This window comes from Bombus huntii, chromosome 3, assembly GCF_024542735.1.
Source record: "Bombus huntii isolate Logan2020A chromosome 3, iyBomHunt1.1, whole genome shotgun sequence".
Lineage (NCBI taxonomy): Eukaryota > Metazoa > Arthropoda > Insecta > Hymenoptera > Apidae > Bombus > Bombus huntii.
Window position 1 is genome coordinate 11,810,357 of NC_066240.1, and position 24,653 is coordinate 11,835,009.

Here is a 24,653-nt window from a genome sequence, read left to right on the forward strand (position 1 = left end):
GCAGAAATTTATATATTTTATACTTATCAAACACTAATAGAGAAAAGTGATTGCATTATAACTACACCGGACGAATCGGGAAATTCGCGTCTCTGTGTGACTTGTATTACTTACTACAGGTCAAATTTGTTTATTCTAACGTAATTTTTAAATGTAAATTAAACTATATAGGAAACCTATTTTGTCTAAATCGTGTGAGATCGTTGTATGAATACTCTATTCTTTCTCTTTTTCTTTGTTTTTTCTTATACTATATTTAATACAAAAGAAACGATCACGGTGGTATCGTTAAATAATTTGGATTACTCATTAAATGAAAACTTCATTATCGATATTTTCTATATATTTAACGTTGTAATTTATCGTATAATCTATATTACGTTGAACAGATATTAACAAACGTTTAAACAAATATCTTTTTCACATAGGAAACATTTTCTACGAAGTTTTTTTCATAATACTAATTTCTTCCTATGTAATTTTTTCTTTCGGTTATCGCGGCAGGTATAAGCTGTTACCTTCTTATTTCCTAAGGATCCCGCTTAATATTTATTTACTTAAACATTTATCACATTTCAATTATGTACTGCTATCGAGCAGATTACGAAGAGACTGGTAGTCTTTTCTATAGATTGTACGGTATATTGTTTATATTTAATCATAGAATGTGTTCTGCGGTTTACTTTCGAGTGTTTTCACCAACCGCAGCCATATTTGTTATGCGTAGAAATAAAATACCATTAAGCGTGATGAAAATTGAGAAAAAGTAGCAAAAAAATGTGATGTTTGCTGCAGAGAAACAGTTTTATACTGTTACATGTTAATATTTACAGTTTATTGATACGTAAACGCTATAGAGATATTTGTATAGGGATATACATAGGATACAGTTATTAAGCCGCTTATTAAACTGTATGTGCTTCAATGTATCACCATCGTGAAAGCAGAGAATTTTTTTAATTCGTTGAAATCTTCTTACGTCAGGGTTACAATTCTAATCGTATGTATGCAACGAAACAATTATACAAATATATTATTTTATTATTTGGTACGTCTTCCAACCAGAAGAAGTACAGATAATAAGATTTTGTTACATTAGCTTCTTAAATTCTAAGTAGGATATTTTTTACGTTGCGTACATGTATATACCATACACGATCAACAATAGCACCCAATTACTCGTGTTTCTTACGATTTCATTTATCATTATCGATTAAATTAAACTCATTTTGTATATATCTCAATGTAATCTTCGGCGTTCTCATTAAATTTGCATCATTTTAATTGTACTATCTTTATTCTTCCTGCGAAACTGCTATATTTTTTACAATAAATATTTACGGCAACAAATATGTTCAATTTTATAAGTGTTTAAGTTTCTATCCCCCTTGAAAAGTGAATGTCTATTGATGTTATCCTGTCTATCCTATATAAAAATTTTACCTGCTTATTTGATCTCGATACTTTGACATTAAACTTCTTAAAAGATTTATAATTTATGTTTGAGTCGGCAAGGTTACCGTTAAGATTTCTTTGTTACAAACTCCTGTGTTACCAATTACCGACAGTTGGCCATCGGGTCTCCGAGTAACTGCTATTCATGTGCGTTTACAGCAACTTAGGCCTCACAATTAACGGTTTTTTCCCATTGTATACGTATACCTAGCCGTAACAGTCCTCGGTGACCATAAACTAACGAAATCGTGGAAATTCTCCAAGGTTGCCAAAACGATGTCCATTAAATACGATATTGCTTGTGCCCGATTCTTACCCCTCCTTGAAATTGGCTGTAAAATGGAGAAGTCAAAAGCCATTTTTCCCGGCTTTTCGTCGTTAGAACCTATAGAACATTCAAAGCAATCAGAACGACTCGAACGGTTGAACTTTGTTAATTTAGAATCATCCATACATCGAATAGTTAGAACACTCGCGCAAGATAGTTTATACAGAATAGTTACGCGCAACATTAGGCACGATTACTGAGCAGCTCCCAGTATTCCGTAAATAGTTCTATTTAAATAGTCAACCACATACAATGTTTTCCTTTTGCCCGAACGAGGGTGGTCCTTCGAACTAATTAGTTCTTCGTCGGTACACACGTGCAAGCGCCAACAAAGCTGCAGCGATTTAGATCGCAAGCAGCAATCATAACAATGTTTTTATTTATATTCTTATTTATAATTTTATTTACATATATTATATAGTCACTCTGTTTTTTGTTAAACCTTTCGTTCCCTATACAAAGTATGTATTTATTTTAATAAAATTCATTTATCTCCTTTTTGATAGAACCCTTTACAGAAGTAACTTATTCTACATCGAAACTGAAATTTGTGGCTTCTCGGAAAATTTGTCAGTCGATTTTGCAATTTTGTATTAAGAAAACATAATAATATAGAAGATGGAACGATTTCGATAATTCTTGCAACTTGACGTCATACTTCAGGAATTTTTTCAAGTTGAAACTTTCGGATTTTCGAAGAAATTTTTCGTCAAAATCTTCCATTTTGTACTAGGAGAATATAATCTTGCAGAAGGTAGTATTATCTGGATAATTATTGGAATTTGATATCATTTCTCGATATCATTTCCTTGGATTTCTCGAGACTTCCGAAAGCTATTTGTGTTCCTTTTTATACGATTCCTCTTTCTTCCTGATTGTTACTTCTGTCCCCAAAGTAGCTTTGCCGTAATCGATGTAAAAAAAGCAATTTATTTCTAATACTTAAATAAACCATTAAGCAATTTTTGTTTTTTCGTTAAGAATATTATCAATACTAATGAAATTAAAAATTTAAAGGAATATGGTAACTAAAAAGTCTTATTTAGGAAAAACTTTCTCATTAATTGTTATATTATTTTGTATTATTTATTATATTTGGTTCTAGCTGAAGAGAATGATTTAAATAACGGATCATTTATTCAGTTGACTAAATATGAAACGAAAAAATAGCTGATTGAAATATAGAAGAAAATAAAGATACGTAAGAAGCTTTACTCAAGATCGGCGCTGAATTGTACTCTTACTTCCCATCTTATCTTAAGAAGGTATTCTAATCATGAATCTTTTTCAAGAATATGCGCAAATGTTTCTCTGACTGTACCGATGGCTAGTGATAGCAGAGAATATGCACAGTCCTACAGTTGGTACCAGCGTGATGAAGGAAATTGAGAAATTACGATTTTACATATATTACGGTTGAGTTTCAGCTTTCGCATTGATCAGTAATTTGATATATCAACCCTAATTATTAAGTCAGTTGAAGAAAAGCTAGTATTACTTGGTATTGCGTACTATTTAGGCTGTGATCTCAATTATGGTTTCATCAACAACTGACAAGAATCAACGATCACACGTATTAGTACCGGTACTTCTTAGTGCATGTGTAATTCCAATTTCTATGGTGTTTTGGGTTATAAACGTAGCATATTCGACTTTTTATTCAGATTCTGGAAATCACTTTAAACGTATGTTAAATAATTAGTCGCAGTATGACGACTTTTTGTTTTACATTGTACCGTTCCGATTGTTTTGAAAAATATAACCTTCTTTTTTAGAGAATCTAGTCCTATCACCATGGAGATGGTTAACCGTAGTTGTGTTTCCAATTTTTATGGCCTTTTGGGGGTTAAGAAGAAAGAGTGTGGATATTAGCGGCGCTATTCTTGGTAATAAACTTTATCTCGAATTTTACAATATGTAAGAAATGTACTTTATAGACAGAATAAAGTATTTTTTATTTAAGTTATTTGATATTGTTACTGTTTATATAATATGATTGGTTAAATGTGTCTTTCATTATTAAAATATAATTAAAATATTGAGAATATATAATGTAAAATGCAAACAATTGAAATAACTATGAATAAAGTATATAGTGTTTATATTATGTAACTTATATTTAATAAGTTTCTACTTGCATTGTAACTAGCTATGGAATATTGTATTGCAGGATTATTTATGGGTTTTGTTCTGACACTTACCAGTTTTTGTCATGTGGCTTGTCTCTTTGCATTCCTTGTTTCTTCTACTAAGGCAACTAAGTTTTGTGCCAAAGAGAAGAAAAAGTTTGAATCTGACTTTAAGGAAGGAGGGCAAAGAAATTGGATTCAAGTGCTATGTAATGGCGGTATGGCAACGCAGTTAGGTCTCTTATACTTATTGGATGTAGGAAATGCAGAGCACCCAATTGATTTTGACAAATATTACAGAAGTTCCTGGTTGTCGGTAGGAATCTTAGGTACATTCATCAATAACGTATGTTATGTCCAAAGTAAATAATTTTAGAATTTAGAAACTTAATTTCAAAAATGTATTTGTTGCTGTTAATTATTATAATTTATTAGGAGCTTTTGCTTGCTGTAACGGAGATACTTGGGCTTCAGAAATTGGGACAGTTGTGGGTACTAAGGATCCTTTTCTTATTACCACACTAAAAAGAGTTCCACGAGGTAAGAATATTGAAACCTAACAGTTCTATATTTATATAAGAAAAAAATATAACGGTCAAGTAGCCAAAGATAAGGAACTAAATATGGAAATACTAGTCTTTATTAATGATGTCATTATCTAAATATGTCTTTAAACGATTGTTATGTCAAGTTTAAAGTCTTACATTTCATTGGTAATCTATTTGTAGGGACAAATGGTGGTATTTCCTGGGTAGGCTTGCTCGTTTCTATACTAGGTGGTATAACTGTGGGTTTGTCTTATTATTTAACAGTATTGATAACTGTAGACACAGTTATATTGCAATTAGCAGTGCCACAGTGGCCAATTATTATTATTGGAGGAATCGGAGGTCTCTTTGGTAGTGTAATAGACTCATTTTTAGGAGCTATGTTGCAATATTCTGGTAAGATATCTATTTTATATTGTTATTTAGAATACAAATGTAACTTACAATCAAATTGATAATTTGTATTTTTAACCATAGGAATAAATGAGAAAGGGAAAATAGTAGAACGTCCTGGAAAGCATGTGAAACACATATGTGGTAGACAAATTTTGGATAATCACAGTGTAAATCTTTTATCTAGTGTTATCACTGCACTTACACTACCAGAAATTGCAAAATTAATTTTAAGTATTTAAGGAAATATAAGTATAATTATAATGTCATTAGGTGTATATATATTTGTTTGCATGTCCAACTATATATACATGAAAGAAGTATATTTATGGCGAATATTTTCTACATCTCTATTTTGTATAAAAATCGCGTGACGAAATTTGATATGATGACTTATAATTTATATCTATAAAAAGCAAATATGTAAAAGTTGTATCCTTTGGAAGTAGACTTGAAATCAAAAATGTATTTAAAAAATATGAAATTATGTTATATAAAGTTATATAACCTAATTTTGATTGTAATTTGAATCTTAATAAAAACTTATTAAGAAAAATAGCACAATTTTTTGTTAATAAAATTATATATGTATACGTTTTATATATATATTGTCTAACATTACTTCCTACGTGATATTTAATGTAAAAATTAAGAACTGTTTTGTTCGTTGACATAGAATGAAAATGTTTGCCTTTCAAATTTGAAAGTGATAAGCAATCTAAGAGAAAAGAGTTTGGGAACTTGAATTATATCAATATGTTTCAAATTCAATATACATTAATCTTTTACAAACACATCTATCTCAAAATTTTGAATATTCAATTAATTATAAAGTTTTAGTTAATACAATCATCGATTCTTGTACCAGATTATTTTACCAATCTTTTCAAGAAAATAAGAAGCTTCTTCAGTAAATCCTAATTCTACAATAAAATATATATATGTATATATATGTCGGAGATGAGAGGACACCGGGGCCTCCCCTCCGAAACTTCGGGAAAATCCATAAAAATTGTAATTAAACAGTTTGCCGTTATTCTGCCCAGTTGTATTTGTTTGAGATTTATGACAGTGAGCTTGAGCTCAAGGCGACAATCAGTTGCCGAACGTAGCCGCGGTCAACGGGACGAACGCTCCGTCTAACAAAAGTATGGAGTAATAACATAGCCCTCATTAAAAGAAATACCCGTAGAGGTACTCGACAGTAAAAAAAGGTTTCAACGGTTCCCTCGGGCAAATTGACCAATTAACAGCAGCGTTAATTTCCCCTCACTTTTCAAGTGAAGACATCTCTCCACAAATCCGAGAATTTCGTGCTCTTAGACACACCCCATCATAGTTTTCCTCGACAGCGTCACCGTGACGGAAAGTCACTTTTTCACCGGTACGCGCTGTTGTACGAGTTAACTAACGTCTTGCTGGGTAGCCATTACAACTTAGACTTGGACGAAGAAACAAGCCTACTAACCCGTTGACCGCGGATGCGTTATCGAGTCTCAGACCAGAGTCACAAGTGTCCACATTTGTACCAATAAACATTAGCTACACCCGCGATGGTAAAGTAAGTAAAGGTTCATTGAACGCCCCCAAAATTCCAACCTGACTCCGACATATATGTGCAAGTACGAGCATAATATTTTTTCCTTTTTTTCTTTTTAACGCTTTCTCAAGGCGTGAATACGAAAAAATACTCCAAAGAATATCTCCTTGTAAATAAAAGTCACGCTTACAATCCCTATGAATTAAGAAAACAAAATATCCAAACAAGCGATCTATTATATTCTCCTATCTTAAATTAATTCGAGATCAAAGAATAATGTATACCCTTTTCAATAATATCACTCATTCATTAGAACTTATACAGAACTGGTCTTTACAACTCTAATTATCAAATTGCAGTGGCTACAAAAAACCAGTTTCACACCGTTGTATTTATTATAACATTTATATACTAATTAATTCGATCCAAGTATACTAAATTTCGTACAATTTAATTTTTATACAACTAAAAAATTTGATACTGTGAAAGTAAAACGTATAGAATCCGACAAAAAGTTTCATTGGAAGATAAGGATACGTGTCAATACTTTTTGTAGCCATTGTATATATACCTTCTTCGCTAATTCTCAACATTCTCATTTCAGAATAAAACGACGTTCATCACTTCCAACAATCTTCATAAAAAAAATCATCATTTACTACATCCACTCTTAAAAGGACCCCTTCTTCATGTTCGCTATATTATTGACGCGATCTTTAAGCTCCTTAATCTTCTGGCCATAGAATAAAACTCTCTTTGATGTTCGCTCGATGACGTTCTTTCGCCAGCTCCAGTGGTTTCAGTCTCTCATTGATCAGCCGTCGAAATTATCAACACTGCGTCTGATCGTAGTCGGACAACTCGTTGGACTTAATGAGCATCCTGGCGTGATTGTTGTGACTATTGGGGACGGGAGTAGCGGCGACCAGTTGAACAATCTGCTGACGGTCGTCCACGGCTCGTTTTTCGTCCGGAACTTCCAGCACGGACGACCGATAGTCACACCTTCTCCTCTCCCGGCATCGGACCTGCGGTCGAGCGGATAAACTGAAACAGTCAACGTCCCACAATGGTCTTGACACGGGCACGTCGTCACTGGCACGACACGGACAACTCTCTCCCTCGCTCTCCCTTTCGTTCACGCCACTCTCTGTTTGTTAGTTAGCTGTTGCTCGTGCCATTCTAGGGCCTATGTACAGCGGCAGGCTGGACGATGTTAGTTTTAGGATTTTCACCGTTTATTGCGGACTTGATCGCGGTCCGCATCGCACCATTGACTAGTCGTGCAATCCGATATTTTTCTGCTTTTTACTTTTAAGTTTCTTTTTGGTATTTGACTTTTTTGCTTTGGCTATTGTGCTCGTTGAAGCGTGACCGTGACTCTTGGCGGGACAGCGGGGCGTATTTTAATAGACTGACAACGATTGTTCTAGTTCGTACGTGCCGAGAAAGTGATAAATGCAGAGAGATGAAGTTTAGATTTCAGATGAAATTAGAGGATCTACTGGTTTGTTAGGTGGTACATGTTGTTTAATTTTGACGTTGACGAGGAATTGGGAGTTGGTTCTCGGTATGAAGGGGATGAAAGATGAAGCGTGAGTCTGACCTTATTAAATTATATGATCACAGTGAATTTCGGTTATTGCATTGCTGTAGAGATCAATATTTTCCTGCAGAGTCATGCGACCATTCTTAATAAATATCTTGCTCGCATCTTGACCTCCATATCTCTCGAGCAAGGATGAATCTCGAAAATTTATGAAGGACATCCGCAACCTTACGACATTAGAAAGAACGTAGTTCAAACGACTGGCTATGTACAAAGCGGTTCTTACGATTTATTAAGCGATCAATTGTGGTTTCTTCATAGACTGTAACAGTTTCAGCAATATGGAAGATTCCCTAGAGATTCTTTTGGAAGGCTTTCGTAGGTACTGTAAGCTTCTGAAGGTCCAGGGAAACTTCCAAAGTTTTAAACAATTTTTACTGTCTTTCGTTAAAAAGTAAGCTTTCCGTTTTCTCTAGAAAGATTACTTCTTTCTTTCTGTATGCTACAGAATTTTCATGAAAGGCTGTACGTAAGTACTATTTGGTTCTTCGAAGAATTTTTAAAAACCTTCGAAGAACTTTTCCAAATCTTTACAAGTGTTAGAAAACTTAGTAATTTTAACAAGATTCTAATAAAGTCTGGAGACATTTCAACGGTTCTTCAACTTTTAATAAACATTGTAGATATAATTGTTTATAATACCTCTAAGGATAAGAAGGAACAATTATAAAACTACACATACTTTCCTCTAGAACTAGGCATTATTTTCTTAACAAGTATTACACAATCAGGATCCAGTCGAAACCTTAAATGATTTCTCAGTGATTAAAGAAAATCAATCTAATTTGATTAAGAAAAAGAGAAAAGAACAGAGGAGAAAATGAATAATCTTAGCAGTTTACATAGCGTGAACAATTGTGAATGAAAAATATGATATAAACAAGAAAAGAATACAGACGTAAAATACAAGAGATGTGGAAATACGAATGATGGTGTTCCATTTAAGGCGCTTTCATTTCTATGGCTGTTATGATTGTTCTACGTCTTGTGAATTTGCCGTACCGAGACGGTGGTAGCTGTGCAAGAATTGGCCCGATTCCGCAGAAGAGCTGTGCCCTCCCATCTTCTCTTAAATTGCGCTATTACCTACGCAAGAGCAACATTTATTAGCGAACAGGTTTTTTTCCTTTCTTTGCATACTAGCTAACTAGAACTGGTGTATGTGGAATTCTTTTACTTACCTCACCGTTGCAGAAACAGAATAAAATGGCCACGCAGAGACCCTGCAAATGAATTGTCGGTAATTGAACAAATTTGATATTTATATTTAATATATGTACATGTATATCTAAATCTAATATTCATAATATTTGCCCGTATAAGAAATTTTATATTCTACATTTTTGAACTCTGTGACTTGATAATTTTTATTTGTTCAGTTCTTTTAATTAATTTGAAGATATCGAAAGTATAATGAAAGTTGAAGATTGAATGTATTTAGTACTTTTACCTATACGTTTAAGAAATAGAATTTGAAATAGAATAGAAGAAAAAGAATTTGTCGACGTGGTAGGTTTTATTCACTCAGTTCCTTTTGACTAAGTCCTTGAAACTAAGTTGAGGAATATACCAGTGTTCAGTGTCTCGAGAAAATTAAATAATTACATTGTGAACTGTGATGAAGTTTAAGTGTAAAGTAAAAGAAGACAGAGTATTGGTCGAATTTGATTTGTGTTGAAAAAGAAATATAAAGTCGTTGGTACCTGAAAAGAGGCCGTTATGGCGGAGAGAACTTCGTAAAATTGCTCCCAGGGGTGATTTTTCGGCGGTCTGAAGGGGATGACAAGATAATGTAGGCCCAAAAGAGGTACGAGGAGTAACGTCGCTCTGACAAGAAGAAAAATATTAAGTTATAAATATTAAATTAGTATTTGTATTAATTTATCATTTGATTATATAAATATCAAATATTAATTAAAGTAATAATTTGTCGATTAAAAAGAACAAAGAAAGAGAGTATCGTCGACTGTCAATAGTATCTTGAAAACATTCCAGAATCGATGAACTAGAAGTTGAATAAATTTCTTTAGTTCTAATTATGAATAAAAGAATAATTCTCTTAACTAAACTAGTACACGGAAAGGAATTATAATTAATTACCGAAATGCTTGACGCATAGACCTGGAAGGTTGCGTGCCAATCGTAGGACCAGCTCTCAGTTTCATCAATAGAACTCGAACGATGTTGAAGAGGAAAAGCACGTTCAACAGGGTGGAAACGCAGACTGGGTAGACCAGCACGTTCATATAGTTACCCTCGTTGATCCAACATCTAACATATCAAAGCAGTCTGATATAATCTATTTATAGCGTTGTAAAGAAATTTTCGTTCAAACTACCCCTCACAAGATTAAACGCATCGATCAAGAAGAAATATTCATATAACAAGCAATTCGAAGCTCACAACCGAATATTCGATCAAAAGAAATCTTATGAAATCCTAATTGCTTCTTGAAAGCTACCTTCCAGAATATTTCCAAATTTTCTGAAATTCGGCTAATTTCGAGCCCCTGTTCCTAATTTATTTTTTAAAATATCTCACTTTATCGAGTTTCTTGGTTCTATTTGGTTCGACCCTTTCATTGTTGATTTTATAGTCCAGTGACAAGACGCTCGATGCTGAAGACATTTTGCGATCGATTGATTTTACGCTATGCGGAATCCGCGGAATTTATGGCCTCAGCGTGGCGAACACGAATTTCATAGAGCGTACTATTACGGTTTTATTGGTCAAAGGTTCGAAAGTTCGTCGTTGACAAGGATCGCGAAATGCGAAATTTGTCTTACACTTTCCTGACGATTAATAAATATTCTTCCACGTGGTGAAGCAACGTGAACATTATTCAACATAAATATCGTGTTGATCATTAACTCCTATAACAGAATCCCTTTGTTCATTATGGAGTTCGTGGTCTTTGGTAAACGACGCTAATTCAATTGCCATGGTTTTGATCCTTCGATGTACGTCTTTCATGGTGTGTCGCGATGCCGCAGGCACATTCCTACTTGCATCTATCGTATACGTAGCCTATTTGAAATCAGATAGGAGCTTGTTCCTCCCTTTGCAAACACAGTTGTTACGAGTCAGCCGTTTCTATCAAATTTTAGCATATTTATGTAGTTTGATAAATTTGATAAATTTGGATCCCATCGATAGCGTCTTTAATTGGTAAAGTTATTTCGAACGCGAACCAAGACTTATTTCTTTTTAAAGGAAAGTGTATTTTCGAAAGATAATATGTTTTACAGATTTTGCTATTGGAAATTATTAGAGCAAAACACACGTGTATATCGAAATAACAAAATTCGAAGTTTTCGTAATAGGATTTATGTGATAAATCAACCGTCGTTTGTATTTTTCAATATATCTCTTATAAAATGTTCCACAAAATGTTCACGAAAAATTCTGTTGGATATTCACTCTGTAATTTTTGTTATTTATATTTCTTATTTTCCTTTGTATACCTTCTACTGTTTAACGTGTGTCACAGTTTACAAGAAATTTACTGTTTTTCTTTTTTTATCTTTTCTGATATTTTCTTCGTTGCACTTTCGAAAAAGATATCCCGAAAATATTCTACCAACAATTCGCTGTACTCTGTTTTACTCTGTAACTTGTATTTCTCTCGTATTATTATCCCATCTCACACTCTTCTTATCAATATCCATTTCCAAGAAACAGAAAACACCATTATTCGATAGCAAAAATTTATGTGCCAAGACGTTAATACGACTATAATTAAGATATTTGCGAGGTGCATATGTCAAATAGCCATTGATTTGATAATTACTGTCGCACTTACTGTCCGGTGTCCGCAGGGTCATCACTGGTCGCCCTTAAAGAGGCATAAATCGTGACGATGACCGCAGGTACAGGCCAACCAAGACCCATCAGCCACTTTACTAATTTATGCTCGCTGGTGAAAGCGCTAACGAGCAGGGTGTGCAGATAAAAACCCTCGCACAACATCCAGGCGTAATTAGTAAGTAGAAAGTAATGCAGGATAATGTGTAGCAGCCGACACGTTATCTGAAAATTGTACAATCTGTTCACTTCTATATATATATCCCTCTCTCTATATATATGTATTGTACAATCGATTCATTTCATTATTTCACTTTTTTAATTCCTTTGAAATTCCTTATTTTGTACGCATCCAAATATTTTGTACGCTTCCAAGTACTAATTACCAATTACAGATAATAATAACGCTGTACGAATGTAATAAAGTAACGCAGATGTGCAAGAATTTCTTTTTCTCTTGTCGTTCTCGAAAATAATCTCATTTCCATTCTATTTGCAATTTAAATTAAACGTGTTATTTAAATCTGTGTATCGTTTTTATTTTTATTATTATTTTATTATTTTATTATTTTGTTAATTTAATATTCCAATTGCGCAAGCAAGAGAATAACACAAAGGACGTGTAACGCAGTAAAAAATTGTCAAAATATATGTGAGAATCGTTTCGCAATTATCATATCTTCTTTATAAATTCAATTTATAAATTCATCTTATGTAACGCATTATGTTCCAATTGTACCGATAGTCGGTACATCAGTTTGACGGTCGTACATCGGCGTTTTTATCTTATACCTCGCTTTACTTTTCCACCGTTCATCGTTCTGAAAGAGTAATTGGCACATCTAGGTTATGTAATATCCTATCTGAAATAGCCGATAGCCCCCAAAAAAAATAAAAACCGAGGTGAGGATATCCATTTTCGTGGCCGATTAGCAAATTCAGAACTTACCAAAACGATAATTGCGCTAATTACTGAAACGATACGCCGCGAGACGAAATTCTCGCGTGAGTTACTGGGTCGAGTGCTAAGCAAAGAAAGAACCAAGAGAGAACGAGGGCGCCTCATACGTACCTCATTGTTCAATAGTAAATCCGTGTTCGCGACGATGCATCTATACCACACCAGCCATAGTGCGTTATTTACAGCGAACGAGGCGAACAAGTTCATATGAAGGGTGGTCCTTGCACACCTCAGGGAGCTGTATTCAAAGGAAGGATAATAAAAAAGAAGAAACTTTGTCCCCTGGTAAGAAACATTTCTTTTAATTCTTCGTTTTTGTTTCTTTGTTTCCTTTTTCGCTCTCTTTATAGTTGGAAATTGCTTTTACGTAAAGCGCTTTGGAAATAAAGAAACGAGTTCACATTCGTACGAGAATTTTCCAATACATTTTTGTACCGCGAACATAAATAGGGAATAATTAAAAAGAAAAAGATCAGGCTACTGACAAGCACATCTACTAATATTTCTACGAAATTATTAAACATTCTGTATGCGAAGCAGCAATGTCGTTGCTAGTTAGAAGAGGAAGACAAAAAATGTGTTTTATATAGTTTAGAGTTAGGCGTTTTAAAACACTTGTTGCAAGACTGCTGTAGCTGTGAAATTATCTGTTGCTTTTGTTAAAAAACGCTTGAAATAAATTATATTGCGTTTCAAAGGACTCGTCTGATGGATGCAATTTTACTTTCTAATATACAGGGTGGTTGATAACTGATGGTACAAGCGGAAAGGGGGTGATTCGCGGGAAGGGCACGAAAGTGCACGCGTACCGAGCCAAAATTCAAAGTCGATTTTCTCGAAAACAAAGCCTCGAACGAAAAATTTTTATTCTATATTTTCGACTTCTTTTTTCGCGTAGAATCACCCCCTTTCCGCTTGTACCACCAGTTACCAACCACCCCGTATATGCATCTTTGACATTTTGCGAGAAATTGAGACAACCTTGAGATTTTTTAAATGGCACCGTATATTTTCTTCAACGTTAGCCGACCTAGCTGGACATTCTATGCAAAAAAATTGCATTGCGTTCAAAGTTAACGTGCCAAAGACAAAAAGACAACGTAGATAGAAAAATAACGCTTCGCGTCTCTTTTTTCCTCGTTTTTCATACATTACATTTGGCACAGATTAGAATTAAAATATCTTCTAAACTGTTAGTTTTTCGATATAGATAGGTTAATACCTCTTTGTAGAGAATGTCCAGGTGAATCAGCTAACGGTATAAAAATTATAAGGCGCCATTAAAAAGATTCAAAGTTACCTTCGTACACCTCAGAGAATATAAGATATTCGAGAATAAAATTGCATCCATACGACATAATTGGTTTAAAACGTTCCACGATAAAGTCAATAGGTAACGAGTTACTTTAGATAACACTTCTCATTGACTCTGTACGCAGGATGTTTAATTTGCAATATTTGATATAAGAGGCAATATATGTATTTGCAATGGGATGGGCGCGTGTTGCGTTGAATGGAATGAGTGGCAGTTAGAAAACATATGTAAGCCAGGTGTTTTTTCCGGACTGTGAAGCCGAAAGATAAATAAATATATTTGAAAAATTCTGTGCAATATATCGTCATAATAAAACATGGTTAACTGAGTAATTAAATTGCAGTAAAAAATAAGGCAAATATTAATGTTCAATGTTTCCATCATAGCAATCTGAAGCATTTTCGTTTATATTTTACATGCAAACAAGTTGACGTATAAATTCCAGAAAACAGAATTCCCCGTGTTTGTTTTACGTGCAAACAGTCGTGGGTGTAAAGCGTGTCACTTTTGCAGAACGTCTCTCGAAACAGACGGACCATCGATTTCCATAATTTCCGCTCAAACACGTTCATTTTAATGTTTATTTTACTAAGAAGAAAAAAGAAAGTATAATAGAGGAGAATAAGAGCTGGGAAGTAACAGGCGTATAATAATAAGAGGAAGGGAAAAAGTAGAAAAAGAAGCAGCACTTTCGTCGACTCACCGGAAGTATGTGAGAATACCTAACGACAGTAGCAACGCTACCAACGATATTGCGTATCCAGCTTCGTAAAGTCCGCTAATTCCTTGCTGCCACTGAAATCGAAATTTATGTCGTTATTAGCGAAATCATTCTCGATAAATTGACTAATAAAATGGGGAAGAAGATACAGATTGATGCGAGAAGACTGATTTCACTGATATATGCAAACCATAGAAATTACCGTCATTTTTTTTTTTTTAAATTCCCGAAATATTTTCAATAAGGGATTAGAATAGAAAGATGGACAATTGTAGACGCATACTTTTCATCCGAAATACGTTGAACGTGATGCAACGCATCGCGTAATTTACGGCAAGGAATGATCTTGACGATCCAATGAACGCTACATAACGTATAGCATAAAGCAGAAAATAATCCGATTGCGCGATCAATTACTTTTGAATGTGACATGTTTATTCTCTCTCTCTCTCTCCCTCTTTATTTCTATGTAGACAACGTGATCAATGTGGACCATAAGTTACATCGCAGTTGCTGCAGTTGAACAGTTGGTTGTGCGTTGAACGACAACTTTCGCGTAGTCTAATTACATTTATTGGCCTTTAGTCCCGCTGAAATTGAATTGATCTTGCTATTAAGTGCGACCGGTCATACTACTCTTCGCTCGGACAGTTCGTCGCGAGTTTCGAAATTTCCCCATAGGCTTCTCTGCCTACTGTTTCTATCGACTTCCCAATTTGTTTGTGACATTTTTCAAACTCACAGTGAAAGGAACATCCATTTAGAGGACCTGCCGAAGATCGTTTAATAGAATGTCAATGGAATCGTTCGAGGAAAGAAAATCAATAAAACAGCGTTCTAATTATTTATTCTTAATGATTCTTTATAAATTAACGCGAACGTCCGTAATCCTTTCAGCGCTGTAACATGACATTTTACGCGGTCAATTCTCAACTTTCGTCTATTTAGTCAGCTACGTTCCGCTGTTTCATTACGATTCATTGCAAAGTACAATAGAATATTCCTATGTACATTTTCCAAAGGTAAAATGTGCTTGTACGTATTGTAAATTGACCGTGTAACGACGATCTTTCAAGATGTAGAATATTCCGATCTAACGAGTAAAATTTCACGTTAAGATGCACCGAGCGACATGGAAGTTGAAAGTTTAACAGAAATGTTACACGTTCGTCACACCTTCCAGTCTGGTTTTCCCGTATTCATCCGTTCGATAAATCGTAAATAGCGATTTTTCGAAAGCTTCAAAAGCCTCTCTAACAGCATCGTCTTCTCGCATGTTTCAATGTCGCATGTTTGACAACAAAAATTAATGACAAGATCCACGAGCGGAAGACTCGATGTTTCCACGAATCTCACGAGAATCCCCGGATCCAACGAAAACCATTGAAACAGGATGAAACAGGATAACTGGTTAAAACGTCAACACGATCCTCGTGGACATTCGTTTATAAGGACGTCTCGTCTTATTGCTTCGGCACATGTTTCATTCGTCGTCGAGGGAACCACGAGACTCTCGTCTTTCGTGTTTCTCGCATAAAACGAGGATCATATCGTTGCTCTAACCAAGAAGCAGAAGAAGATTCTCAGTTACCTATATCTTAATTCGTCTTATCCATTTCTTGGGCAGTTTCTTGCACGGAGAAACGAGATCTTCCTCGTTATATCGCGTTTCCCATCGCTTTCTTTGGTATCGAGATTCCTGTCTCTGGCAACAACGATAATCTTTATAAAGACACTTCACCTCGGTCGTTTCATGCGAGTATACTTGGCGGTATTACAGATCCCTGAGATATTTTGCTATTAAAATTGCGATTTTCAAAGGAGTGCTTTCTTCTTCTTCTTTCTTCTTGTTCATCCAGTTACCGACTGTTTTATACATTGCGTTTCTCTGCTTTGAGATTTTAAAGTAGCCTTTGATGTTGCTTAAGATGTTTCCAAGACTATTAGCTAGTACATGGTTTTGAAATTTGAAGATTTGAAAATTTATTTTGATCAAATTGAGTCCTCGTTGAATTATCTTATCGTTTAGTTATTAAAGAACCTCTTATTTTGTGTTTGAACAAATGCTTCCTGAAATGATTCCTCAAACAGTTTCTAATCCTATTGTTTCAGCACTGTCAATTGCATCTATTTTCGAAATAAGATACGAAGATAATTTATTATCTCCAATTGTTATTTTCCATCTTCTTTTCTTTTCAAATAAAAGTTACCCTAGTCTGTCTCAAGGGAGTTCTCGGAATGGTTTTAGTTTCTTTTTAATTCGTTCCTTTTAATGTTGTAGACGAAGGTTTCTTTGCAAAGCGCGTATTACGAGCTATGTACTCGGGATTTTCGAGCTTTATTGGTCGACGAATACAATGCTATAAGATCGAGATCAGTATCGTTTTTATCTTCCGTAAAGAAGGGAATATCGTCTGTCTACGATAAAATCTGTTGGTCTACGATATACGTGCACACTTTCTTGGAAAGTTTGCAAATCTTATGAACTAAACAATGCTGTTGCGCGCTAGATATATAATAAAGCCTATAGATAAAGTGTCGTCGTTAACTTTTAATACCCTATAATGCTCGGTTATTAACAACGATTATTTACCGTGTAGTTTGTAGAGAGAGAGAGAGAGAGAGAGGATTACGTAGTAATAAATTGTCGAGAAGAAAACAAGTAACAGTATCCAGATTTCAAGTTGCCATAAAAAAAGATTGCCTATTCGCATTAAAATATTTAAAGACCTAACATTTTTTCCCGTCGAATGCCTGTCCATAGTCACACTGGATCACACGCTACTATACGACTGTAAATAAACGGATTCATGCGACGATCGAGCAAAAATACGATAGAGCAAAAATGAAGTTAAAAATTCTTTGAGCAAAAATGAAACAACGCGTTAAAAGGTAAAAAGGTACCCACAAACAGACAGATTATTATTAACACTCGAGACATCGTACATTTTCTAACTAGTAATATTTATGAACGTAGCAATATTTATGAAAAATGCTATTACGTTTTATTCTTTCGTGGTCTGGCAGGAGGGACATTTAAAAAAATACTTGCGATAAATGCGAAATACGTCTACCCATAAATACGTAGATATCTCGATATATGAACAATGGATAGTTGACCATAAATATGGAAGATATGAGAAGCTAAATTCGACGTTCGATGGAAGAAGCAGTAACCGGGGGGGGGGGCAAAGTCAAAAGTTGCATTGCTCCATGAAAGAATCGGGAAGGTTGCAAATAACCGAGCAACAAAAGCTCCTATTCAACGTAATATCTCGAACAAAACGGTACCATTTGTTTTATTTTCGCCGCGGACATAATTTCCACCGTCCGATACTACATCGTCACGTTCGATCGTAAATTCCGCGATTTGTATCGGATATTAAAATTCCTGCTGAAAGGAGTAGCTGAACGGAGAAAGGTAAAAGCGTAGTGAAAGAAGGAAGAAGGAAGAGGGGACCTTTTTTTTTAATCCACACCTGTTAAGTTTGTAGAGGTTTATGCGTAGAGGATGGTTGGTCGATGAGGTTTAATGGACGAGATTGCTCGTTGTTGAAACCGTCGAATATATTTAAAATGATAAATTAGTATACAAATAATGTTCGCAAAGACGTATAAGTCGTAAAATAGGATCGCTAATGACTCGTTAATTAGATCGCTGATACTTCGTTGATAACTGGTTGATAACTGATCGACAACTGACTGTAACCCATTTCCTTGCTGATTTATACCGGTCCGGGAAGAGTCGGAAAATTCAAACTCGTCTTTGTTCGACGGTTGCACGTAGCGGCGACATTGTTTTGCTCGGAGTTTATTTATTCTTACATTACGTGTATCCTAAAGATCTTGATACTCCGAGGCAAAACGACAACACGATTTGAATTGTCCTGTGACTTATATGCCGCTACAAGTTCTTTATTGCCAACCTCGAGTGGTTTCAGGTTAAAGGTAGAAGAAAGTGCAGGACATGTTCGATTGAGACGAAGATCGTTTCTTGTATATGGTCGCTTAATGGTCTTCGCGTACTTTACAAGGAAGACATTTTCATTGATATAAAACGCTACACGATTTCATTGGAATTTTCTGTTCCATGAAATTCAGAGTTGTTTTGTTACTGGTTTATACGTCGAAGAAATACGTTGTTGTTTACGATTAACAATTTCGCGATTGACCAAATAAGCGGTTCACCGTTGCATCTTCGAGTCTCAGTGTTTTGGAATTTTTCCATCACAGCTGCCTTATGTCAATGTCTAAAATCGAAATTATGTTAATGTCGGATCAGTGTCTCGATGATTTTCTCCCAACACAAAACTAATTTGCGTAAGAATTAATTTTTTTCTTCCTTTTCATTTCAACGAAAAATTAAAGTAGGAGGAAAAATGGAACGAAAGGAATCTTCTCTGGTCCACCGCGTTCTGTTAGTATCATTTGCTATCTTCGTGCACTTATTTCCCACTTTCGTCCTATAGTGGCAGCTTCTATTCGATGCGAGTACCACGATCGCTCGTCCTGTGATGCGTTTTTCCTTTATTACTGCGACTGTCAAGCTAGCACGTTTCCCTTTTCGTCGTCATCCCCTTTGATCCCCGATCTTATTCCCTCGTTTAAATCACACCGCTATCAAGAGAATAATCCTCTACCCTCGAGGCTGTCGTTCAACGCGTGTCGCTCGAGAAACGACGAGCATTCCCATTCATGATTGCACCTTGATATTATTTATAACAGTATCGTCGTGCCATTTTATCAACACGTTCCGATATTTAATTTCCTTTTGCGTAGAAAATTATCTATAAAATTGTTAAGGTCCGATTACATACTCTGATATTTTCTACTTTCTTTTCTTTAATGTTAAAACACTATATTTATTCTTTCGGCTGTTACTAATATTAAGAAAATTATATCAATAAATCAAGGAACAAATTAATTTAAATAAATTTCAATTTTATATATGTTCCTTAGTATTATATATATTTAATTACTATGACTGCTTTTCCTACTTTTTTTTCTTTAATGTTAAAAGACTATATTTATTCTTTCAGCTCTTAGTAATACTAAGAAAATTATATTAATAAATCAACGAACAAATCTAATTTGAATAAATTTCAATTTTATATATGTCTCTTAGTATTATATATGTCGGAGATGGAAGGACATCGGGGTTTCCCTTTTGGAACGTTGGGGAAAACCCCAATACCCTAGTCCAGACTTTTACTATAGCTACACTTAAGTAATAAAACTAAGAAATAGTTTTAACGTTCTAATCCGATTTTACGACGATGGGCTTGGGCTCGAAGTGACATAACGAGTCACTGGACGTAGCCACGGTCAAGGGAGGGACGTATACCTGACAGAGGTATGGAATAATTATATAGCTCTCCTTAAAACCAAAGATCGACCCGAGAGGTAGAGTGAAGAATATATAAGGGCAGTTCCACTTGGACTGCGTTTGAATCTATTCAGAGCAGTACTACTTGCACGTTGAGTGACACCAGGATCGTGTATCACATCGCATTCGTCGTCCCGCTGGCCGTGGATGCGTTATCGAACCTGAATTCATTGTCATCGACATCTTGACCATCCGATCGCCGCTATTACTTGTAGTCTCTTGTAATAACCACGTTTGTACCAATAAATATCAGCTATAGCCGCGATGGCAAATTCGAGCGAAGGTTCGTCAGACGCCCAAAATTCCAACCCTACCCCGACATATGTATTTAATTACTATGACTGCTTTTCCTACTTTTTTTTCTTTAATGGTAAAAGACTATATTTATTCTTTCAGCTCTTATTAATATTAAGAAAATTATATTAATAAATCAACGAACAAATCTAATTTGAATAAATTTCAATTTTATATATGTTTCTTAGTATTATATATATTTAATTACCCTTTTTTCGTATTTCTACCGATTTCCTTTAATCTTTCTCTTTAGTTCTCCTTTTCGTGCATAGTTGTGAATTCTTCCCCTCCATTGTTATTCTCTCTATGCATTTTTATAATGATACATTCATAGCATTGCCAAATAACATTACGTAGAATGTAACGTATAAGATAAACATTTTTGCTGCTTCACTTACACTGAGATCTTGCAGGTTGACGCATGTCGTGTAGTTGCTCCACACTTGGTCAGATACTGGATGTCGAAACCAGGTACCGTTCGACTCGCAATATTTATGTGCCTGCACTGAAACAAAAAGATTCGTACGCCACGATTTAACTTTTCTTCTTCGATCGAGTAATTCTTGAAATTCTTCGAATTCTTCGATTAAATAATCTATTCCGATTCTTTCGTCGATATTTCGACAGCTACGTTAAACTTTATTGCATTTTCAATAAACGTCATGCACGCGGAACTGTATATTAAAAATATCGTAAGACATACAGATATGAAATATATTTGGCGAGAATCCAAGGAAAATAGAGAACGTTGAGAACTTGAATTTCCATCACGTCGAAATGACAATTTTTTCCCGAAAATATTGAAACATGATACCCAAGTTTTGAGAATATTAAAACATTCTATTGTAGGAATATGGAAACATTAAAATATCAAAATACGAGAAAACAGAAATATACAATATTATAATTTCTTCTCTGATTTCTGCAGAACGAATTTCATTTGGATGAAAACATCGCCAATATTCGATTCTTCATATTGTACGTCTCAAAGAAACTCGTATGAAAAATTCTACCGAAGAAAGCGACGACGACACATGGAAATTCTCTCGAAACGTTCTAACCCGTTCCATTTTACGCGTCGGAAAGGCAAATCGAAAGTAGAAGGTAAAAATGGCTATAAATGGTATCGCGTATCACGTTTGCATTTACGATAAATATCACACGTATATTCATATGCAAACGACAAACGCAAATTAAAAATCGAATACGCCGTTGTAAAGGAACACCGATGGTTAGTTCTTTCGATATTCACGAGACAATTTCGTTGGATCGATTTAATTAAGTCTGGCACGAATTTTATTTCCCTCGTGAAATGAAATTAAAATGAAAAAAAGAAAGTCGTTATAATATACAAAGGGAACTCTCTTATCCTCTCTAACTCTTTAGAAAATGAACGAAAAAATTTGCGTTCAGTGGATAAGGCGCAGAGGGAAAAATATCTTTTTTAATATTTGCACGTCTAAAGCCTCGCATTTGGATTTTTAACTCGACGATCATTTCCGCAATCTAATCGGATAATCTGTCACATCGTAGATATTTCACAACGTGTATCGGCAGTTTTTTATTAAATCTTATCAAAATTATTTATAAAACGAGAGAAAATACGATAATATACTCGAACTATCGATGAAAAGATACGCAACTCGTAGCAAAGAAATTAAATTGAAAGGCAAAAACGTGTGTAACGCGCAAAAGTATATAATTTGTATAAATATACATATTCCATACGGATGTATGTATTTCGTAAAACGTCATTAAAATCTCCAAAAAAAAAAAAAATGCATCCTTGTAACTCTATGTAACTCTTTTATGAAAGATAATGAATCGAGCTTTTTGCACAGAAGGTTTCGTTCTGTCTGAAGAGATCCGTTTTTAGAAAGCTTCTCCATCGCACAGCGTGATTACTCTGGTAGCTGTAACGTCAAAAAATCTGCGAACGTTAAATCGTGAAAAATAAATAGAATGTAAAGAACGTAAATAAATAGAATAGAAAAGAATAAATAGAATATAAATTGGTGCGAAACTTGCACCGGTTGCGTTATAAAAACATGTCCATGTGCATTCTGTTTATTTCTTCGCGTTTCATCTCGAAATTCCCTCGAAAAAAAACTTCAAAAGCTCTCCTGTATATGTACGATATATATTGTATAAAAGTCACGTTTTTAACCGCAAGGAACACGCCGACGTGCATCAGTTGCACAAAGGACAGCAAAGGATGTGCGAAGAGAAAATCTTTGCAGAGAGCAAGGAACTCGTAAAGCTTTCGAAAAGCTACTTCTGACATGAAAACGTATTACTGTCGGATGTATCAAGAATTCACGTTTTGCTTTAAGGTCCCTTTCTCAAACATTTAAATTAACATTTTTCATTAAAGCACGTCCGAAACGATGATATTTCCTTTACTTTGCGTTCTTCGCTCTGAAACTATGTAATTTCTGCTTGAGATATTTCGTGATATTCGGTTGTACGAAGAAGTAGAGAATGCAACTTCGTATTCTAATTTTTTTTTTATTATTTAATTTGTACTTTACAATTTGTCCAGCTGGACATTTGGTAAATTGTTTTAACTTAATTGTTAAATAACATGTGGATGGCTACCCCCAGTGGGATACCATCTTCGAATTTGATTATTTTATTTCTTTAGTGAGGTGAGTGACCGTATTCTTAGTGACGTGAATTTGCGTGGGAAGATAATTTGCGTAAAATTCGTCACGGATCCTCTCCATTTATCGCTCATCTTAATATTTTACATTAATTATACGATGCCCTGTTAAGACGAAGTTAAGAATTTTGCGGAAAGAAGATCGTAATATACCAAACACAGATATTACAGTTGCTATTTAATTATTGATATTAATAATAATAACTGCATAATAATTGCTATTTCTATATTGCATATAATTGCTAATTGCTATTGCATATAATTGCTAATTTCTTTATTTGATTATCTTAATAATTCTATCTTCTACTCGGAAACGTTTCACAAAAGAAAAATTAACATTTTGAGTAAGTAAATCCGAGGTGATTTAAAATGCCTGGATGTTAATAATACAATCAAGATTTATTATTCATTCAACGTTGTTGAATGACTTAAGGCGGTACATTTGTACACCTTATGCTATACATATGTATCTCTCAATTTAATGGCGTGTTCCATTAACGACACGAAGAGCAAACTAGCAAAATAGCGAAGAACATTATTTACGAACGTAAGGTAATTTACATGTTCATTTGATTAGAATGAAATGTGCAAATTACAGAATGTTGAAGAAACTTTAAAAAATAAGGAATGTTAAACTTGGAAAAAAGCTTGTTGTGAATATCGCGAGAGAAGATTGTCACAGCCACGAGAGAGATATTAATTAAAATTTTTTTCATTCATTTCCACGGAAACGTTACAAGTTTAATGAAATTCCAATTATATTTCTGAATATGCGTTTCTATCTGAATTCTAATTATATTTTAATTATTTATTATTAGTTTCGCGGAAAAGATGAATCTCTTCAACGAAAAGGCACAATGTAGCGTTAGCAGAGTTAGTGATAGATTAATAGAAATAAAAAAATAAGTAACAATTAAGAAGAAGCAACTGAGCTGTGATATTAAGAAATAAAATAGAAAAGTTAGAAAATCTGTCTAAGATAGATCGACCAATTATATATCAATCTTGCGATGGAGTTAATGAAATTCATCATCCTATTAACTATGATAGCCATAAGCGGTGCGTCGTTGCACAGTGTTTAATTTAACAGCAAGTAATTTCGCATTCTCGTAGAGGATACGTTTAATTATATGAAATGAATTAAATTTAAAATTACAAATTAATCTCTACATCCCATGGAAGACATAAAAGTTCCCATAATAGCAAAATTTATTTTACTGCTGTGTTGGCTGAATTATAGTCGATGCAATCGAAGAAATATTGTTAGATAAACAAGGTTTCCACCTACAACTTGTTCTCATCGATTTGCAAACTGGACACTTCAAACTATCTATCTATAATTGAAATCAAAGCAATGCACGATGCTCGAAGGACGATTATTATATAGGAAACAGAATAAGACTACGCTACCAATGATTTCTGGTGCTTGGCACTTAAATTAATAACAAAGTATTCGAGATCGACCGTCTATTACGAAAATGGTTCTTTCTTCTTTTACAACGATTCTT

The 24,653-nt window shown here is 34.5% G+C and overlaps 3 protein-coding genes and 2 long non-coding RNA genes across 24 annotated transcripts in view; 3 read left to right on the forward strand and 2 right to left on the reverse strand.

Annotated features, from left to right (window-relative positions):
- Positions 1–1,269: 1,269 nt before the first annotated feature.
- LOC126863691 (uncharacterized) lies at positions 1,270–2,749 on the reverse strand. The gene is made up of 2 exons (XR_007688956.1): positions 1,959–2,749; positions 1,270–1,840 (listed from the first exon to the last, which is right to left on the reverse strand). It is a non-coding gene; the product is annotated as an uncharacterized LOC126863691 (long non-coding RNA).
- A 399-nt stretch (positions 2,750–3,148) lies between these two features.
- Positions 3,149–5,411, forward strand: LOC126863649 (transmembrane protein 19). Of its 4 annotated transcripts, none has more exons than XM_050614043.1 (7): positions 3,149–3,468; positions 3,559–3,669; positions 3,954–4,143; positions 4,213–4,274; positions 4,348–4,452; positions 4,641–4,856; positions 4,938–5,411. In XM_050614043.1, exons 1-7 carry the CDS (start codon positions 3,318–3,320, stop codon positions 5,093–5,095), a joined length of 993 nt encoding a protein of 330 aa, XP_050470000.1. In that variant the 5' UTR covers positions 3,149–3,317; the 3' UTR covers positions 5,096–5,411. The 4 variants fall into 4 exon arrangements, with proteins under 4 accessions (XP_050470000.1, XP_050470001.1, XP_050469998.1 ...); XM_050614044.1 differs by having other exon boundaries at positions 4,213–4,241; XM_050614041.1 differs by having other exon boundaries at positions 3,954–4,274.
- Positions 5,152–24,653, reverse strand: part of LOC126863629 (calcitonin receptor-like) — a 166,227-nt gene continuing 146,725 nt past the window's right edge. For 14 of the 17 annotated variants that reach the window (XM_050613985.1, XM_050613980.1, XM_050613986.1 and 11 more), the window contains 9 exons: positions 20,882–20,988; positions 14,786–14,877; positions 12,756–13,005; positions 11,805–12,031; positions 10,103–10,273; positions 9,706–9,829; positions 9,184–9,225; positions 9,005–9,088; positions 5,152–7,421 (listed from right to left, as the gene is read on the reverse strand). In XM_050613985.1, the coding sequence (XP_050469942.1) occupies positions 7,224–7,421; positions 9,005–9,088; positions 9,184–9,225; positions 9,706–9,829; positions 10,103–10,273; positions 11,805–12,031; positions 12,756–13,005; positions 14,786–14,877; positions 20,882–20,988 (1,295 nt within the window). In that variant the 3' untranslated portion in view covers positions 5,152–7,223. Of the gene's footprint in view, positions 7,441–9,004; positions 9,089–9,183; positions 9,226–9,705; positions 9,830–10,102; positions 10,274–11,804; positions 12,032–12,755; positions 13,006–14,785; positions 14,878–20,881; positions 20,989–24,653 lie in introns of all 17 variants that reach the window. The other 3 variants (XM_050613992.1, XM_050613994.1, XM_050613997.1) reach the window with 3 other exon arrangements.
- The window catches only part of LOC126863600 (juvenile hormone esterase-like), a 44,332-nt gene continuing 32,583 nt past the window's right edge, over positions 12,905–24,653 (forward strand). Inside the window, exon 1 of the mRNA XM_050613901.1 lies at positions 12,905–13,052. Within this exon, the coding sequence (XP_050469858.1) occupies positions 12,975–13,052 (78 nt within the window). The 5' untranslated portion in view covers positions 12,905–12,974. The remainder of the gene's footprint in view (positions 13,053–24,653) is intronic.
- LOC126863687 (uncharacterized) lies at positions 20,897–24,114 on the forward strand. The gene is made up of 2 exons (XR_007688952.1): positions 20,897–20,954; positions 21,412–24,114. It is a non-coding gene; the product is annotated as an uncharacterized LOC126863687 (long non-coding RNA).

Coding starts and splice junctions, on each gene's coding strand:
- LOC126863649 (XM_050614041.1), top strand. CDS start 3,318: ATGGTTTCATCAACAACTGACAAGAATCAACGATCACACGTATTAGTA. Junction 4,453..4,640: donor ACTAAAAAGAGTTCCACGAG/GTAAGAATATTG, acceptor ATCTATTTGTAG/GGACAAATGGTGGTATTTCC. Junction 4,857..4,937: donor AGCTATGTTGCAATATTCTG/GTAAGATATCTA, acceptor TTTTAACCATAG/GAATAAATGAGAAAGGGAAA.